Source organism: Natator depressus, chromosome 1, assembly GCF_965152275.1.
Source record: "Natator depressus isolate rNatDep1 chromosome 1, rNatDep2.hap1, whole genome shotgun sequence".
NCBI classification, from domain to species: Eukaryota; Metazoa; Chordata; order Testudines; family Cheloniidae; genus Natator; species Natator depressus.
In genome coordinates, this window is record NC_134234.1 from 221,713,207 (window position 1) to 221,727,095 (window position 13,889).

A 13,889-nucleotide genomic window follows, 5' to 3' on the forward strand; every position below is an offset into this window, starting at 1 on the left:
GTCCTCAGCACTGTTTTGAACCTCCTTCAGGAACCCAGAGAGCTGGAGCTATGACACCATGAGCATAATAACCGCTGTGAAGATGGATCTGGCAGCAGTGTCCGCGGCATCAACGGACTCTTGAAGAGAGGTTCTGGCTAACAACTGACCTTCTGCAATGATGGCCTGAAAATGTTCTCTATGCTCCTGTGGAAGATGTTCAATGAAAGCAGCAAATTTATTACAGTCCATGAAGTTGTACCTGGCCATGATCACCTGATTGTTTGTGATCCAAAATTAGAGGGTCACAGATGAGTAGGACTTTCTGCCAAAAAGGTCTCACCTCTTTTTGGTCTTTGTCATAAGCGGCAGACCTGGAGTAATGCTGTTTTCCCCACTCATTTACACCACCCACCACCAGGGAATTAGGTGGGAAAACACAAATCTGAGCCACTGGGAAGAACAGACTATTTCTTATCCGCCCATTTACAAGTTGGTAGGATGGTGGCAGAAGTTTGCCACCCAGTCTTTGCTGGATCCAGGAGTGCTTCATTAATGGGTAGCACAACCCAGGTGGATGTTGCCTATTGTAGAATGTCCAGCTGCTTGTGCTGTGAGTCCTCGATCTATTCGTGAGCTATAAGAAGGGAGTCAGCCACCTTCTTCACAAGGACCTGGAACTGGAGAAAACTGTCAGCCATAGATGGTGGCAGAGGCATGACTACCTTGTCTGGAGACAAGAATGAAATGGGAGTTTGAAAGGCAGCCTCCTTAACCACCCTAGCCTCCTGTTCCTCAAATGTTTCCTCATACTGGAAGGTTGGTTGGGGGAGGACTGTGCAGCTCTACCACCTTGATTCCCCAGAGCCAAAGGTCTGGCAAATTGCTGCCAATATGCAGCCCAAGGGTCCCAGTATAGCCATTGGGGAGGTTCCTTGCTACTAGTTCCTGGCATTACCTTTGAGCAAGGAATTGGCACGGAAGAGGCAAGCTGAACTGGAAGCTAAGACTGGGGAGAAATTGGCATAGACACCAGAATATAGAGGCGCAGGACCAGTTGGTGGCATATAAAGGAGGCAGTACATGGCAAGTGGGATTGGGAGGCAGTTGGCCCACTGGTGGGGGTAGGAGTGTAGACATGGTTCAGTTATGGGAAGGGAAAGAAAGAAAACTGCAGCAAACAGGGGTGGTGAAAGTTCTGAATGAAAGAAAAATACTTGTCTTTATAAGCTCAGTACACAAAAAGTGTGCGCATATGCATGCACCTGCACAGTATTATAGGGGCTGCTGCTAACAGCCCCTTTATTTAGACAGCCTAAAATGCTTCATTAGAAAGAATTCTTACTACCTTTTCTTTGGGAAGTTCTCACAACTCCATTGTTTGCAGCAGGCCTTTGATATTCAGCAGGGGAAATTCCTTCACGCTTATGAAGTGCCTTTTCTTTGGCCCATGAAATTCCATTTAACTTTTGCTAAGATATAATTTGGTAAAAGTTGCTGTTTCCCTTCTCTTGCTTGCATTCTACAGAACAGGTCAAATGTTTAAAATTTCATCATAGGGGAAAAACATCATCTGCTCTGAAACGTGTCAATTTCTCTTGAAAATTATCACCCATCTTTGAAGCTACTACAACTGCATGTGTTGTACTCGTTTATGTAAATATCGCAAAGTCTTTATACATCCCACTAAACCCTTTGTCTCAATGCTACAATTGATCATTTGTGTATGAGAACACATCCTTATGCTTCTGCCTACCACCATGGCACTCCTACACGAAGAAAGACTCAGTTCCTATTTTGTTATCACAAGCATGATACTCACAGGGATTGTTACTGTGTGTTTCTGTCTTCCCAGTCTTGGCAAGTTTGGTTGAGTTCTGCTGTGCTTTGCTTTGCTCCTCCCCAGTTAGCAGGGCTTTTATTTCAGAGGGGATTTTCCCTTGGTCCATTGCCATGCACCACTGTTTGTACTGAAATATGCAAACACGTTAAGTACTAGTAAACTGGCAAGATCACATTAGCAGACAAAACAGAGCTGTAATCTTTACCTTCCGGTGTCTTCATTTAAGGTTTGAATGTACTAGGCTGGAGCCTTTTACATGATTGCTGATGAGTCAAGCACGTGTTCATGATTACACACCTGGCCTGAGCAAATCTTGCTTCAGTTAATAAAACTACCACTGGTGGCAGTGCTACATATTACAATACAGTAATTATTAAACTGCAAGGCACACTGTATGCATTTGCTGGCATGTCAATAGCCAGAATACTCTTCCAGCTCACCACCTTTTAAAGCAATGATTTCACATGAATCTAATGCTGGGGGATACTCAGGAGTTCTTTTCTGGTACTCTGCACGCCAGAATTATGGGAAGCTTCCCTTCCTTTCAGCCACATCATAACTGATTAAAACTTCCTCATGAACAGGCTACAAAACATACAAACTTTTTTTCGTTCTCAGGGACAGAGGGATGGGAAAGTAGAGGTTACCAACCTAACCTCTGCTGATTAAACTATGAATAAAAGCTACCAATCAAAGAAGAGAAAGTAAAGGATTGTTGTTGGACTATCCACTGATTCTTAAACAAAGTTGATTGTTTTGGGTAGCTCAGAACACAGCCTACCAAAGACTAAATTTCCAACCAAAGCCTCCATTTTTCAAGCTCACTTTTGCCCACCAACTTACTGTGCCTGCAAAAGTGTGCATACACCCATTTCGTGCACACAATGAGAACTAGACAGCTGAGCAACCAAGTACACAATCTACACATGCAAATACAATTTTGTGCATGGAGAGTCAGCCACATGCACAAAAGCAAAGGCTGGCTGAACATGTCTACAAACTACAGATGACTCTACATATATTTCAGTATGCCCCTTCCCAGCCCTTGAAATCAGACACTTTCCAAGATATAAGAAATAAGATTTTAAGATGACAAATTTATGCACAGCAGTCACCTTGCTTACCTATATCTAGTACAAATATGACTAATCTTGTAAACCGCTTCTTATACCAGGATCATATTCAACATGTAAACCAAGCAAGCACTTAACATATTTGTTCTTGTGATTTTTACATTTCATGACCTAATCATGCTCTCATTTAAGTCAATAACAAAACTCTCAATGACTTCAATGAGAGCAGGATCTAGCCCAAACCCAGGTTTAGGTTAAAAGAAAATTCCTTACCATTTCCAGCTCTTCTCTCAGTGCACAGATTGCTCTCTCTCTGCTTGATACCAGCTCTTCCAGATACTGGTATCTCAGCTTCTTTCTCGCTCTGCATTCTCTCGCACTCTGACGACTTCTCTCAAGTTTTGCCTTCAAATCTATTTTGGCTGGTTTCCGACCTCGTTTGCCTGGTTTCTTTACTTTGCCTCCGACCACCTATAAGAGGACAGTAAATTAAACTTCCATTCAGCTTGGGGGGAATAAGCATGAACTTCCTCCTGTTGTGCTGGATTTGCATAGCAAGAGGGGAGCCTACTGCTGGTAAATTACCGTGAAGGAATAAAAGTGGTGTATGAAAATCAAAACAGCAATATTCCATCAAATTCTCTGATGCCTCAAGTGTAGTACTTCACTATTTTAGTTGATACTGGATTTACTTTTTATTTTCGGGGGCTGATGAAAGTAGTTAAACAGCAGCAGCAGTAACAAGGACTTCCTAATGTGAAGCACTGCTCAGGCAGCTGTACTGTGCGCTATATGACCTGGAGAACCATTTTGCAGAAGTACAAAAAGATCAATCAACTCACCAGCCAAGTATGAGGGCCTGTTTGAGTATCAACTGCCATTATGAACCATGACATGCAAAGAGGAATCCTGTCCACTAGGAATATTACAGAGCCCCAAAGTCAGAATGGAGTTTAGCATCTTAAATAGGAGTTTATGATTATATAATAATCCTAAAACTATTTTTTAATAAAATTACAAGGTTGATTTCCAAATCAGATACAAATCATGGCTGCAGCTGAGCTTTGTAGGGTTTCATGCAGACATAAAAGTCTTAAAAAAAAAAAAAAAAAAATCTATTCATCAATATGAGATAGAGCCACTTCTTGTTTCCAAAATACACTTTACAAAAGGAGTCTCGAGCTATATACACAGACTTGTGCTTCTTAAGGTCAGCTCTGCAAAGTTTCACTCGCCCATGACAGATTTTTGGTTTTTCGATAGATGACAAAAGTATCATCTTCATAGAGATAGGAAGGTAAAGTAGATTGTCTGTGTTGGTAAGCTTTCACGATTTTCCAAAGCAGATCTTAAATGCTTTATTGATACACAGAACAGCAATATTGTAAAAGTTAATAAATTAAGAAATATTTCATGTTGCAGTTTCTCTATAATCTTGACTCCTCTCTCTCCCCCCCCCCTTAGGCTTTTACCAGTCCATCTAACCATATATATATTTTTTTTTTATTCTATAGATCATCAAAAAGACAATAGTGTTAATGATTTAAACCAAAAAACCATTGCCTCACTATAGCTATAACATTACATATAGCAACTTGAAATAATTGTAAAATAGGAATATGCTGTAGCTCTATACAACTGTATACTGTAGCATCTTCCATCTCAAAATATATACACTTACGCTCATGGAGCAGGCATTGTCTTTTTGTTATGTGTTTGTACAATATCTATTATGGGGAGTTGGGAAATAAAGTGTTATGGCAATAAATAAAAAATAGTAATAATGCACTACCAAAGTGCAGCCACGTCAGTGACACAGATTAGCTACGCAACAGTGAGAAGTGGTAAATGTTGGCCATGGATACCAGAACAAAGCTCTATTCTTTCAAAGAGGGCCAAGTGATGTTCTTGCAAAACAGGCAGAACACCTCAGATGTTAAAGTTTCATACCTGAAAGCACACACACACACACCCACAGCAAATTTTGTGACACATTCTATTTATGTGCAACAGAAGAATGAACGGCCAAGTTGACCCTGATGGGATTTGAAACCATAGTTCCAGGGAGTCTATTCTAACCCCAGTCCATCCCACGCACATCCTCTTAGTCCTGAGTCATTTCCAAAGGAATCTATGACAGATTTTAGTTAACTGGTAATTTGGTTACGTTTCCATTCCCAATTTCTATTCCACTCCCTCTCCTATCCCAATACTGCTACCTCCACAGGAATTGAATGTATACTCCATGTAAAGTACCCAGCTACCATTACTGAATTAGGAGAATCTACTTTAAAATGTACTACATTTCAAATACAGCAGTGTGTAGAAAGGAATAATTTTTCTACCATTTACTCCTCAGTTCCCCTCCCGACATATTTTGCTTCTAATGCAGAACGCGGCACCTAGATTTCTTTCAAACCCAATACCGGTGCTATTACATGGAGTTGCCTTGCAAATGTTTTGCTAGGCATGCAGCCCACGCTACCAACCAAACAGAAACTCTCACTGTAGGGTGATTAGAATCCTTCAGTTTGATGAGCAGAGCATTGGGACTTTCCTCTATACCCAATACCTTCATGGATCCCTGGTTTGATTTTCCCAGATTTCAAAAACGTGTGATGAATACACCAGTTAGTATTGCACCTTTAGCTTGCGATTCAGATGTAGCAATTTATGCACGCACTGTATTTTTCTTATAGGCAAGTGTTCAAGTGTTACAGCAGGTTTTTATTGCACAACACAAACATTGTAGAACAAGTGATATCTGTGATTATCAAAGCAAGTTTGTTTTGTAGCATCACACAGTAAAAACAATTTATCACTAAGTGAACTCTTTCTAGAATAAAAAGTGGATTAGACAACAGAACTCATTCTTTATGTAGTGAAATGATTCAGCAATCACTTGGCAGCCTAATCCTATCCCCTCATATATTGCCTTTTCTAATTTATTCAGAAGTGGCTGCCTGCCCTGGGCAAACAGGGAAACACAGCGTACTTCATGAACTTCTATTGATTTTGAAACAAATATGATGAAGTCATAAGATCAGAAGAAAATTCAAATCCTTTGTCAAGTTTGAGCTGCAGAATGTTATTTTAATTGTTAAGTTCCCTGCACCCTTCCTATGACAGAAGACTCCAAAGCATGTTATTTAAGATTTCCTATTTTAAATTCAAATAAAAAATGCCAATGGAACAAAATTCATTCTCACATTCCTCCATTGATCTCACTAGGCTATACCTGTGGTAAATTTGACCCAAGGCAAAAAAAAGTTTTCTTAGCACCTTGTCAGACACAGTTATAATAATTAGCTGGTTTCCATGCAAACTAAATGTTTTGCTTCACTGCAATAACTAAGGCTTGGTTGCTTATTCCAATATGGGTTACTTGTATAATGCTTTATATGTTTGAAGTGCGACAGGAGTTATATATGATATTAAAATAAATAAATAAATAAATAAATAAATAAATAAATAAATAAGAAGGGCCCCAGGCACTCAGAGTACATGGTCTTTTTTACCCATCATCCAAAACACGATCATGGGACTGGAACATTAATATTCCCAAAGGAGATTCCACAGTTTCTGGATATTACATTATCCCAGAGATCACATCTTAATGATCTAAGCATCAGGTTCGAAACACTTAAGACTCTATGGAACCAGAAGAGAGATTTGCGTTTGTGTTCTTAAGCAAAAGCTTACCTCTTACACTGTTGTGCAATGTGCTTAGTTGGCTGCTGCCATATTTCCCAGGAGTGGCTACATTAAATTTCTGTGACACTGTACATACACAGTTTATGAAGCAGTTAGATTATCCTTTCACCTTGACGGACCTCTACTCATGCTACACAACACTTTTTATATTTTGGTACACTATTTGCCCTCCCTTCCAAGTTCTCTGATCACTTAAGTTGCCCTGTACACAGGGCTCTATCCACAGATGGGAGGGCAGCAGGCTCTGTCTTTAAGGTCACTACTCTCCTATGAGTTAGCCGCCACAATTGTGGTAATTTAAATTTGAAGCATCCTCCCCTCTGATTTGAGATGGATATCAACAATTCCAAAATATTCTAATCGCCACACAGCCCAGGAAGAGTCTCAAGGTTTCAACCACAGGTTCTCACATGATTCTGCTCCACTTTGCACATAACCAGGTGATTTAATACAGTCCTGCTACCACAACAGATATTTTTCTTGGGAACACGGGACTTTTCGTTCTTTACTGTAAATTTGAGCAACATGGCTAGAAAAAAATCTTGGTTAAATCCTTTGTATTACTGTCTCTTCCTTAACTTCCAGTCATGTTTGCTTAGTTGGTTGCTATGTTGATATGACAGCAGAGAATGACATAAGACAGTACTGCAAGCTGAATCCAGACATGGATGACAGAAAAAAAAATAACTCCCAAACTCCCTTTCTATTTGCTCTGAGTTAATATAGTATCAGGAGTTATTAGCATTCAGCAACTGTCTTTTTAAACAGTCGTGTGATCAAGAGCCAAAAGAGAAAGATCACCATTAGTAATCATAATAATGACATCTATTTGTTGTAGCCGTGTTAGTTACAGGATAGTAGAGAGACATAAGGTGGGTGAGGTAATATCTTCTTTTGGATTAACTTCTGTTGGTGATAGACAAGCTTCCAAGCTTGCACAGAGCTGAAGAAGAAGCTCTGTAACTCTCTCACCAACAGAATTTGGCCCAATAAAAGATATTACCTCACCCACCTGATCAGTTTGTCAGAAATCCAAGAGTTTATGTTTCAGTTAATTTTTTTTTTTTTTTTTTTTTTTTTTTTTGCAGATTTCAGAAACCAAGGAAAAATGTCTTCTCCCCTTTCTAATACCATATCGAGATCTTCATATCACTCTTGCTCATGAGAGGTATCTGAGTTCACGGCATAGCTACTTGGCTTGGGAGGGATATGAAGACAGCAATCAGCTTTCTGAGGGGAGGAAAAAGGGCAAAAGACCAATGGGAAGAGACCTGGCAGAAACCCAAAGCAGCTATGCTAGATTCCAGAGGGAGCCATGTACAGAATCAGATTCCTCACTGGAAAGACAGATCAACAGGACATGCAGAATATGAGCACTGGTGGGGAAACTAAGGGCTGAAGCACATTGATAGGGTAATGTGGGAAAGCTCGCGCTGCTGCTGCATCAGCATATACTGGACCGGGTGATGTTTTGGGAATCTCTCAAACTAGTTAGAGGTTCTGTTGCCACCTGCTCTGTAATCTTGGGTGCCTTAATGCTATGCTGCAATGACTCAGAGCCCTGACATCAGTAGCCACCCCACAAGCATAAAGGTCTCACCCTGGATTCCATCAGACTAATTACTCCTTCCAGGTTGACACCAACAACCCTTCCAGTCCTGAGTCTCCCCAAATCTGTCCACCCCAAGTTCTTAACTACCAGGCACTTGGACTTTTCCCCTCTGGCTCATCACCCCTGAAGACATAAAACCAACCCCCCAACACTAGCTTTGCTTTGGCACATACATTCCACAGTTTGCACACCACAGACCTGCTTGGAGTAAAAATAAATAAAAGGTTTGTTTATTTAATAGAAAAAAGGTCACAGATTCAAAGATAAAATAGGAAAAGAAAACATACACAAGTTACACAGAAAATAAACAAAGATGCAACCTCAGGCTTTACACTTTCAAGTTATATCAACTCCCTTTTCTAACGCAAGTTACCTATTGCCTCTGAACAGTTTCCCAGTGTTTCATGGACAGCACCTGTCAAGTGACAGTCCCTCAGTTTCTGGAGGCTGTTCAGTTCAAACCCCTTCCATTTTTAAAGGTTTGCAGTTTTGTTCACCATAGATATTCAAAGTAGGGGAAAACTCCTCCCATTCTTAGTTTTCCAAGACTGGGGTTTTCTTTTCCGTTTCAAATTGTTTCAGTGTTTTCCCATTAACTTTAATGGCCCATAATTTGTCCTTTCCTGGATTGTACAATCTTAGATTTTCAAAGCTACTCTCCTCTGATTGGGGAGGCGGCCCCTCCCTGCCTGGCTGCTCACCATCCCACTGTGAGGTGGAGCTGAATGCTACACCACAAATTATGAGCACAAATTTTATATATACACAAATACCTAAATTCATAACCAGTCTGTACACATATCTCATAATGATCATCAAGTTCAGAACACTACAAACGTTCATAAAAGACCTTATTTTACATTTTTATAGCACAACAACATTGTATTACTCCCGAGGGCATACTGCACCAAAAAATTAAAAATTCTGCACACAATATTTTAAAATGTTTCAAGTTTTGTCAATAAATAAATGCGAGGCAGTGGGGAGCACAGGCCACTGGCTGCATGACGGTGGGAGATCACCCTGCAGCACTCCCACCCCACACCTCCTGGACAAGGACTCAGCACAAGGCCTGGGCCTGCCCCAGAAGCAGCCTCGGGCCCTGCAACTCTGCACCAGGTGTGGGGCAGGCAGGCTCAACCAGACAGGATCCAAGTATTGAGGGATCCAGGTGTGAGGTGAAATGATTCCGTGTGGAACAATCTGTGCAGGCCGCTCAGTGTGGGGTCTAGGTGTGGGGGGATCTGGATGCACAGAGCCTCATTTTGGGAGGGGGCGGGTGGTTCCCAGGTTCTGGGGCAATGGGACTCTGCAGGGGCTTCCAGGTGAAGGTGGTTTGGGCTCAGTGGAGTGGTCAGGGGGACTCAGCAGGGGGGTCTGGGGGAGTGGGGCTTGGTGGGGTGGGGGTCTGGGTGCAGCTAGTTGGGGGTCTGGATGTGGGGGCTCATCAGGGTGGGGACTTCGGTGCAGGGAGCTCAGTGGGGGGTGGTCTGGGTGTAGGGGTGGGGGTCTGGAAGCAGGGGGGTATGGGTGCAGGGGGCTCTAGATGCAGGGGTTGAGGTTCAGTGGGGTGCGGTTCGGGTATGGAGGGTAGAGGGGTTGTGGGTGTATGGGGTGAGGCTTGGCAGGGGTGCCTGAGTATGGGACGTCCAGATGCATGGGGTTAGGTGGATGGGGGAGCGGCTCCTCATACAGTGACCCCTCCCCCCACAGCTGAGGAGCGATGGGGGCAGGAAGCAGGGGAGGAGGACGAGCTTCCTGCATCTGGGGGAGGTTTCTGGGAGGTGGGTCTGACACAGCCCCAGCCACTCCTTGCAAGGGAAAAGGAAGTCGTGTCCTCTCCTACCTCCACCCCAGCCAGGACTAGCAGCTGATCCTGGCTCAGGGTAGGAGCCACTAGCTGGGGTGTCCCCAGCCCTGCAGTGATTTACCTCTCCGCCGGCTGCTCTGGGGATCTGAAAGGATGTACCTGCGCAGCTAGGGAGTGGTGCATGACTGCTCTTGCAACTTCCCTTTGCTTCCCTGTCAGAAAGTCTTATTTCTGCGGGGAAGCAACTAAATCTGCAAGGGACATTAATTCTGCACATGTGCAGAGGCGCAGAATTCCCCCAGGAGTAAAACTGTATACTCAACTGCTTATTCTATAGGGTTCACACCCCATATCCACAACACAGGGTGTCTGGACCCTGATTCTCACAACCAGCTCTATGGATTAATACAGGATTGCACTCCCCACAGCCATCAACATCTCTCAGCAGCTCCCAATTCACTTGAAAAGAAATTATTAGTTACTGAACTGTGCAAACACCATTTCAGCCAGCAGCACTTGAGGTTAAACTAACAGAAAGGTTTCTTGTACGTTCAAGATCTCTGCATACACAGAAATTATATTCTCTAGAATGGGGGCAGAGTGTCACACAAATACCAGAGTCTACATGAAAATTAGAAATTGCATACATACAAGCAGAATGTTGTAGCTTATATGGTGATTCAGGTACTTGCTCTTATAAAGTATAATGGCTGGAGGTATACAGACATGCCAACTCTCGCAATCAATTAATTCTGAGTAACATTAAGCCTCACTCATGATCTCACAATAAAACTCTCAATATCAGGATTTTTTTTGAGACTGAGGCACATTCTAATGTGTTTCCAGTCAAACAAGAGTTACTCCACCCTAAAAAAAGGAATGCAGCTTCTCCACCTGGCTTTTAATTAAAAAGTACTTTGAAAGACAATGAGAATTCATTTACATATCAGATAAACAAAGCTATCCAGCTAACAGGTGGCTACACTCCAGCAGGGAAACTTCAAATAAGCAACTGAATCAACTGGGGGGGGAAACTCCTGACATTTGAGAGTTCTAAATGTGAGACTTAATTTTACTTAGAAATCCTGCCAGCCCGGAAGTGGGAGAGGGGACCCCAGTGCAGCCCCACCAGGCCTTGGGAGGATGCAGAACTCTAAGGAGCAGAGGTGAGACTGGTGGCAGCAGGGGGGCTAAAGTGAGCGGGGTTGAGAGACTGAAGTGAGACTGGTGGCAACAGTGGGGGCTGTTGGGGTAGGGGACTGTATTGATGGTGGGTTCTGAGCAGATGGGTTGAGTGCTGGGAGGGTGAACTGAGGGCAGTGAATATCGATAGAGTAGGGATGTTGAACTGCTGGGGTGAGACTGAATTGAAGGGGGGCTGAACTGAGGTAGGTTGGGTTGGGAGAGAACTGAAGGGAGACTGGGGGACAGGATTAATTGCTGGGAAAGAGATGGGCAGATGTGGGAGTGTGCAGCAGGGGCCAAAATCACCTTATCCAGCACATGTGGGTGAGTGGGCAACACTGTCACATGTACACACCCTGGGAATGGACAGGGAGAATTCAAATATCAAGAGACCTAAAAAAAAAAAAACAATATAATCTTTTATTAAAATGTCATGATATTGGGGCCAATATCATGATTTTAGGGGTCCGACTCATACTTTTTGATCTCTTGAAGTTGGCAATTCTGGGTATGGGTTTGCAGTTTCCCAGGTAATTAGTCTTTCCCTAACCTCAGTCATCTACACTGGCCCACTTGTATCTGTTAAAAGTTAGGGCTTAGATGGATGCGATAGACATATATATGTTAAGCGAAACTTCAGTCATGATACATAAAGAATTCACTTAAATACCTTAGGTAAGGATATTAGTGAGAATTATATGGATCCAGTGCAGTTCTATCTGCAAATGACAAATGTCCCTAAAACACATGGGCTAAATTATAGCTGCCCTTGCACAGATGTACGAGAAGACCCTGTACACTTTCTCCTCCAGGCTATCACTCGCACAATTTGTCTAAGGACTCTGGACTATAACGGTGCTTGTGGAGGCACGCAGCAAGGTAAGCAGTGTTCATCACCCTGGGTATGTATGTTAGGAGGAAGACAAGGGCGGGGTGAGGGCATGGCAATGACGTTATAGCTGCCCACCCCCAAATCAGCAGCAGCATTTAGTGTAGGAGCATGTGTTACACCTTTTCTATCGGTTCACTAGGGGCCTTCATCATGCTTTAAATGGGCACTACCATAAGGAATGCGAGTGAAGGTGAGATGCACCTCCTTATCCTCCCTTTTGCAGATCTATCTAAAAAGGCATAATTTAGCCTTCTGTGTGACAATGTATTGGGGAGAACACAACTTTGGTTTCATGATCCTTGCCACACTGTGCCACATTAACAGCATTAACATATAGCAAGGCACTGATTATTCATCTACAGATTATATTTTAATATCTATACCTATATCTATAAAGGCTAAACACACTACACTTGTGATGGCAGGAAAAAAATTCTATCCATGTTCACAAGCTCTCTCTCTGCAATGGTAATCAAAAACGCAATAAGCCACAAGCCCTAAAATAAAAATGATACCACCTACCAAGTTGCAGTATATCACTTACATTAATACAATATGACCCAACTGCACACAATGCAGGAGATTCTGATATTATGGTACATTTCATATTTCACATTGATTAACTGACTTCCATCTAATTCTTGGACCTGAGCCATCAGTCCTTGGATTCCTGTCTTCACTGGTAGGCCCAGTTTCCCAAATCATAAAAAGAAAGCTATCCAGACTAAGACTGATAGCTATTCAAAAATAAAAGCGTTCAGTTAGCAAACATACTTTTACTGAATCTTAAATTGCATAATACTTAGTACCAATGATTCCCTACAAAGTTTAAGCATTTTTATTATGTAAAAACCTTTATAGTACACATTTACACAGAACCCCCAATTCTACCCAGCATGCTTTCAGAGACACCTATTATTAAAAAAAATAAAGGATTTATATTAAAATAAATACAAAGGATATTTAAAAAATTAAAGACCTGGGCCAAGCACTGCAGTCTTACGCTTTGTCTACACTGACACTGTCGAGTCAGCGGTGGCCTAGAAGAACTGCATGCATCATGCCACTGAAGATGCTATTGCTTGGCTAGACAACTATGCACATGCTAAATAAATACACTGGCAAGTGAACGACAAAACTTTCATCATTCATAGGTGTTAAAAACACACACACACACACCCCCCAAAGACAAAAGTTTTGTTGAGAAAAAGCGCTGGTGTGAACAGTGCTTTGTTGGCAAGAGCGCTCTCCTGCCGACAAAGCTACCGCCATTCTTTCAGGGTGGAAATTTTATTTGTCAATGGGAGAGCTCTCTCCTGCCAACAAACATCGGCAACACTGCGCACCTTTCAGTGGCATGGCTGTAGCGGCACAGCTGTGTCGCTAAAAGCTGCGTAGTATAGACAAAGCCTTAGTGTTCTGTACTGCCCATCAGGAAATGCAGTAGGTTCAATTTCAGTACCACTTTCTAAACCAGGGGTGGGCAATAATTTTCACAGGGGGGGCCACTCCACAAATTTTGGTAAGTTGTCACCAGCTGCACATTTCTACTATATTAATGGAGGGGGTGCGGAGTCTGGGAGGGAGCTTGAGTGCAGGAGGGAGCTCTGGGCTGGTGCAGAGTGTTGGGGTGCAGGAGAGGGTGAGGGGTATGGGCTCTCGGAGGGAGTTTGGGGTACAGGTGGGGGCTCCAGGTCTCGGAGGGAAGAAGATGGGTGCAGGAGGGAGCTCCGGACTGGGGCAGGGGGTTGGGATGCAGGAGGGGATATGAGGTGCAGACT

The 13,889-nt window shown here is 42.7% G+C and overlaps 1 protein-coding gene across 1 annotated transcript in view; it reads right to left on the minus strand.

The window, feature by feature from the left end:
* The window catches only part of CREBL2 (cAMP responsive element binding protein like 2), a 38,282-nt gene that overhangs the window by 9,694 nt on the left and 14,699 nt on the right, over positions 1–13,889 (minus strand). The window contains exons 2-3 of the mRNA XM_074936259.1: positions 3,169–3,366; positions 1,802–1,949 (exon numbers count right to left, since the gene is read on the minus strand). Of these exons, the coding sequence (XP_074792360.1) occupies positions 1,802–1,949; positions 3,169–3,366 (346 nt within the window). The remainder of the gene's footprint in view (positions 1–1,801; positions 1,950–3,168; positions 3,367–13,889) is intronic.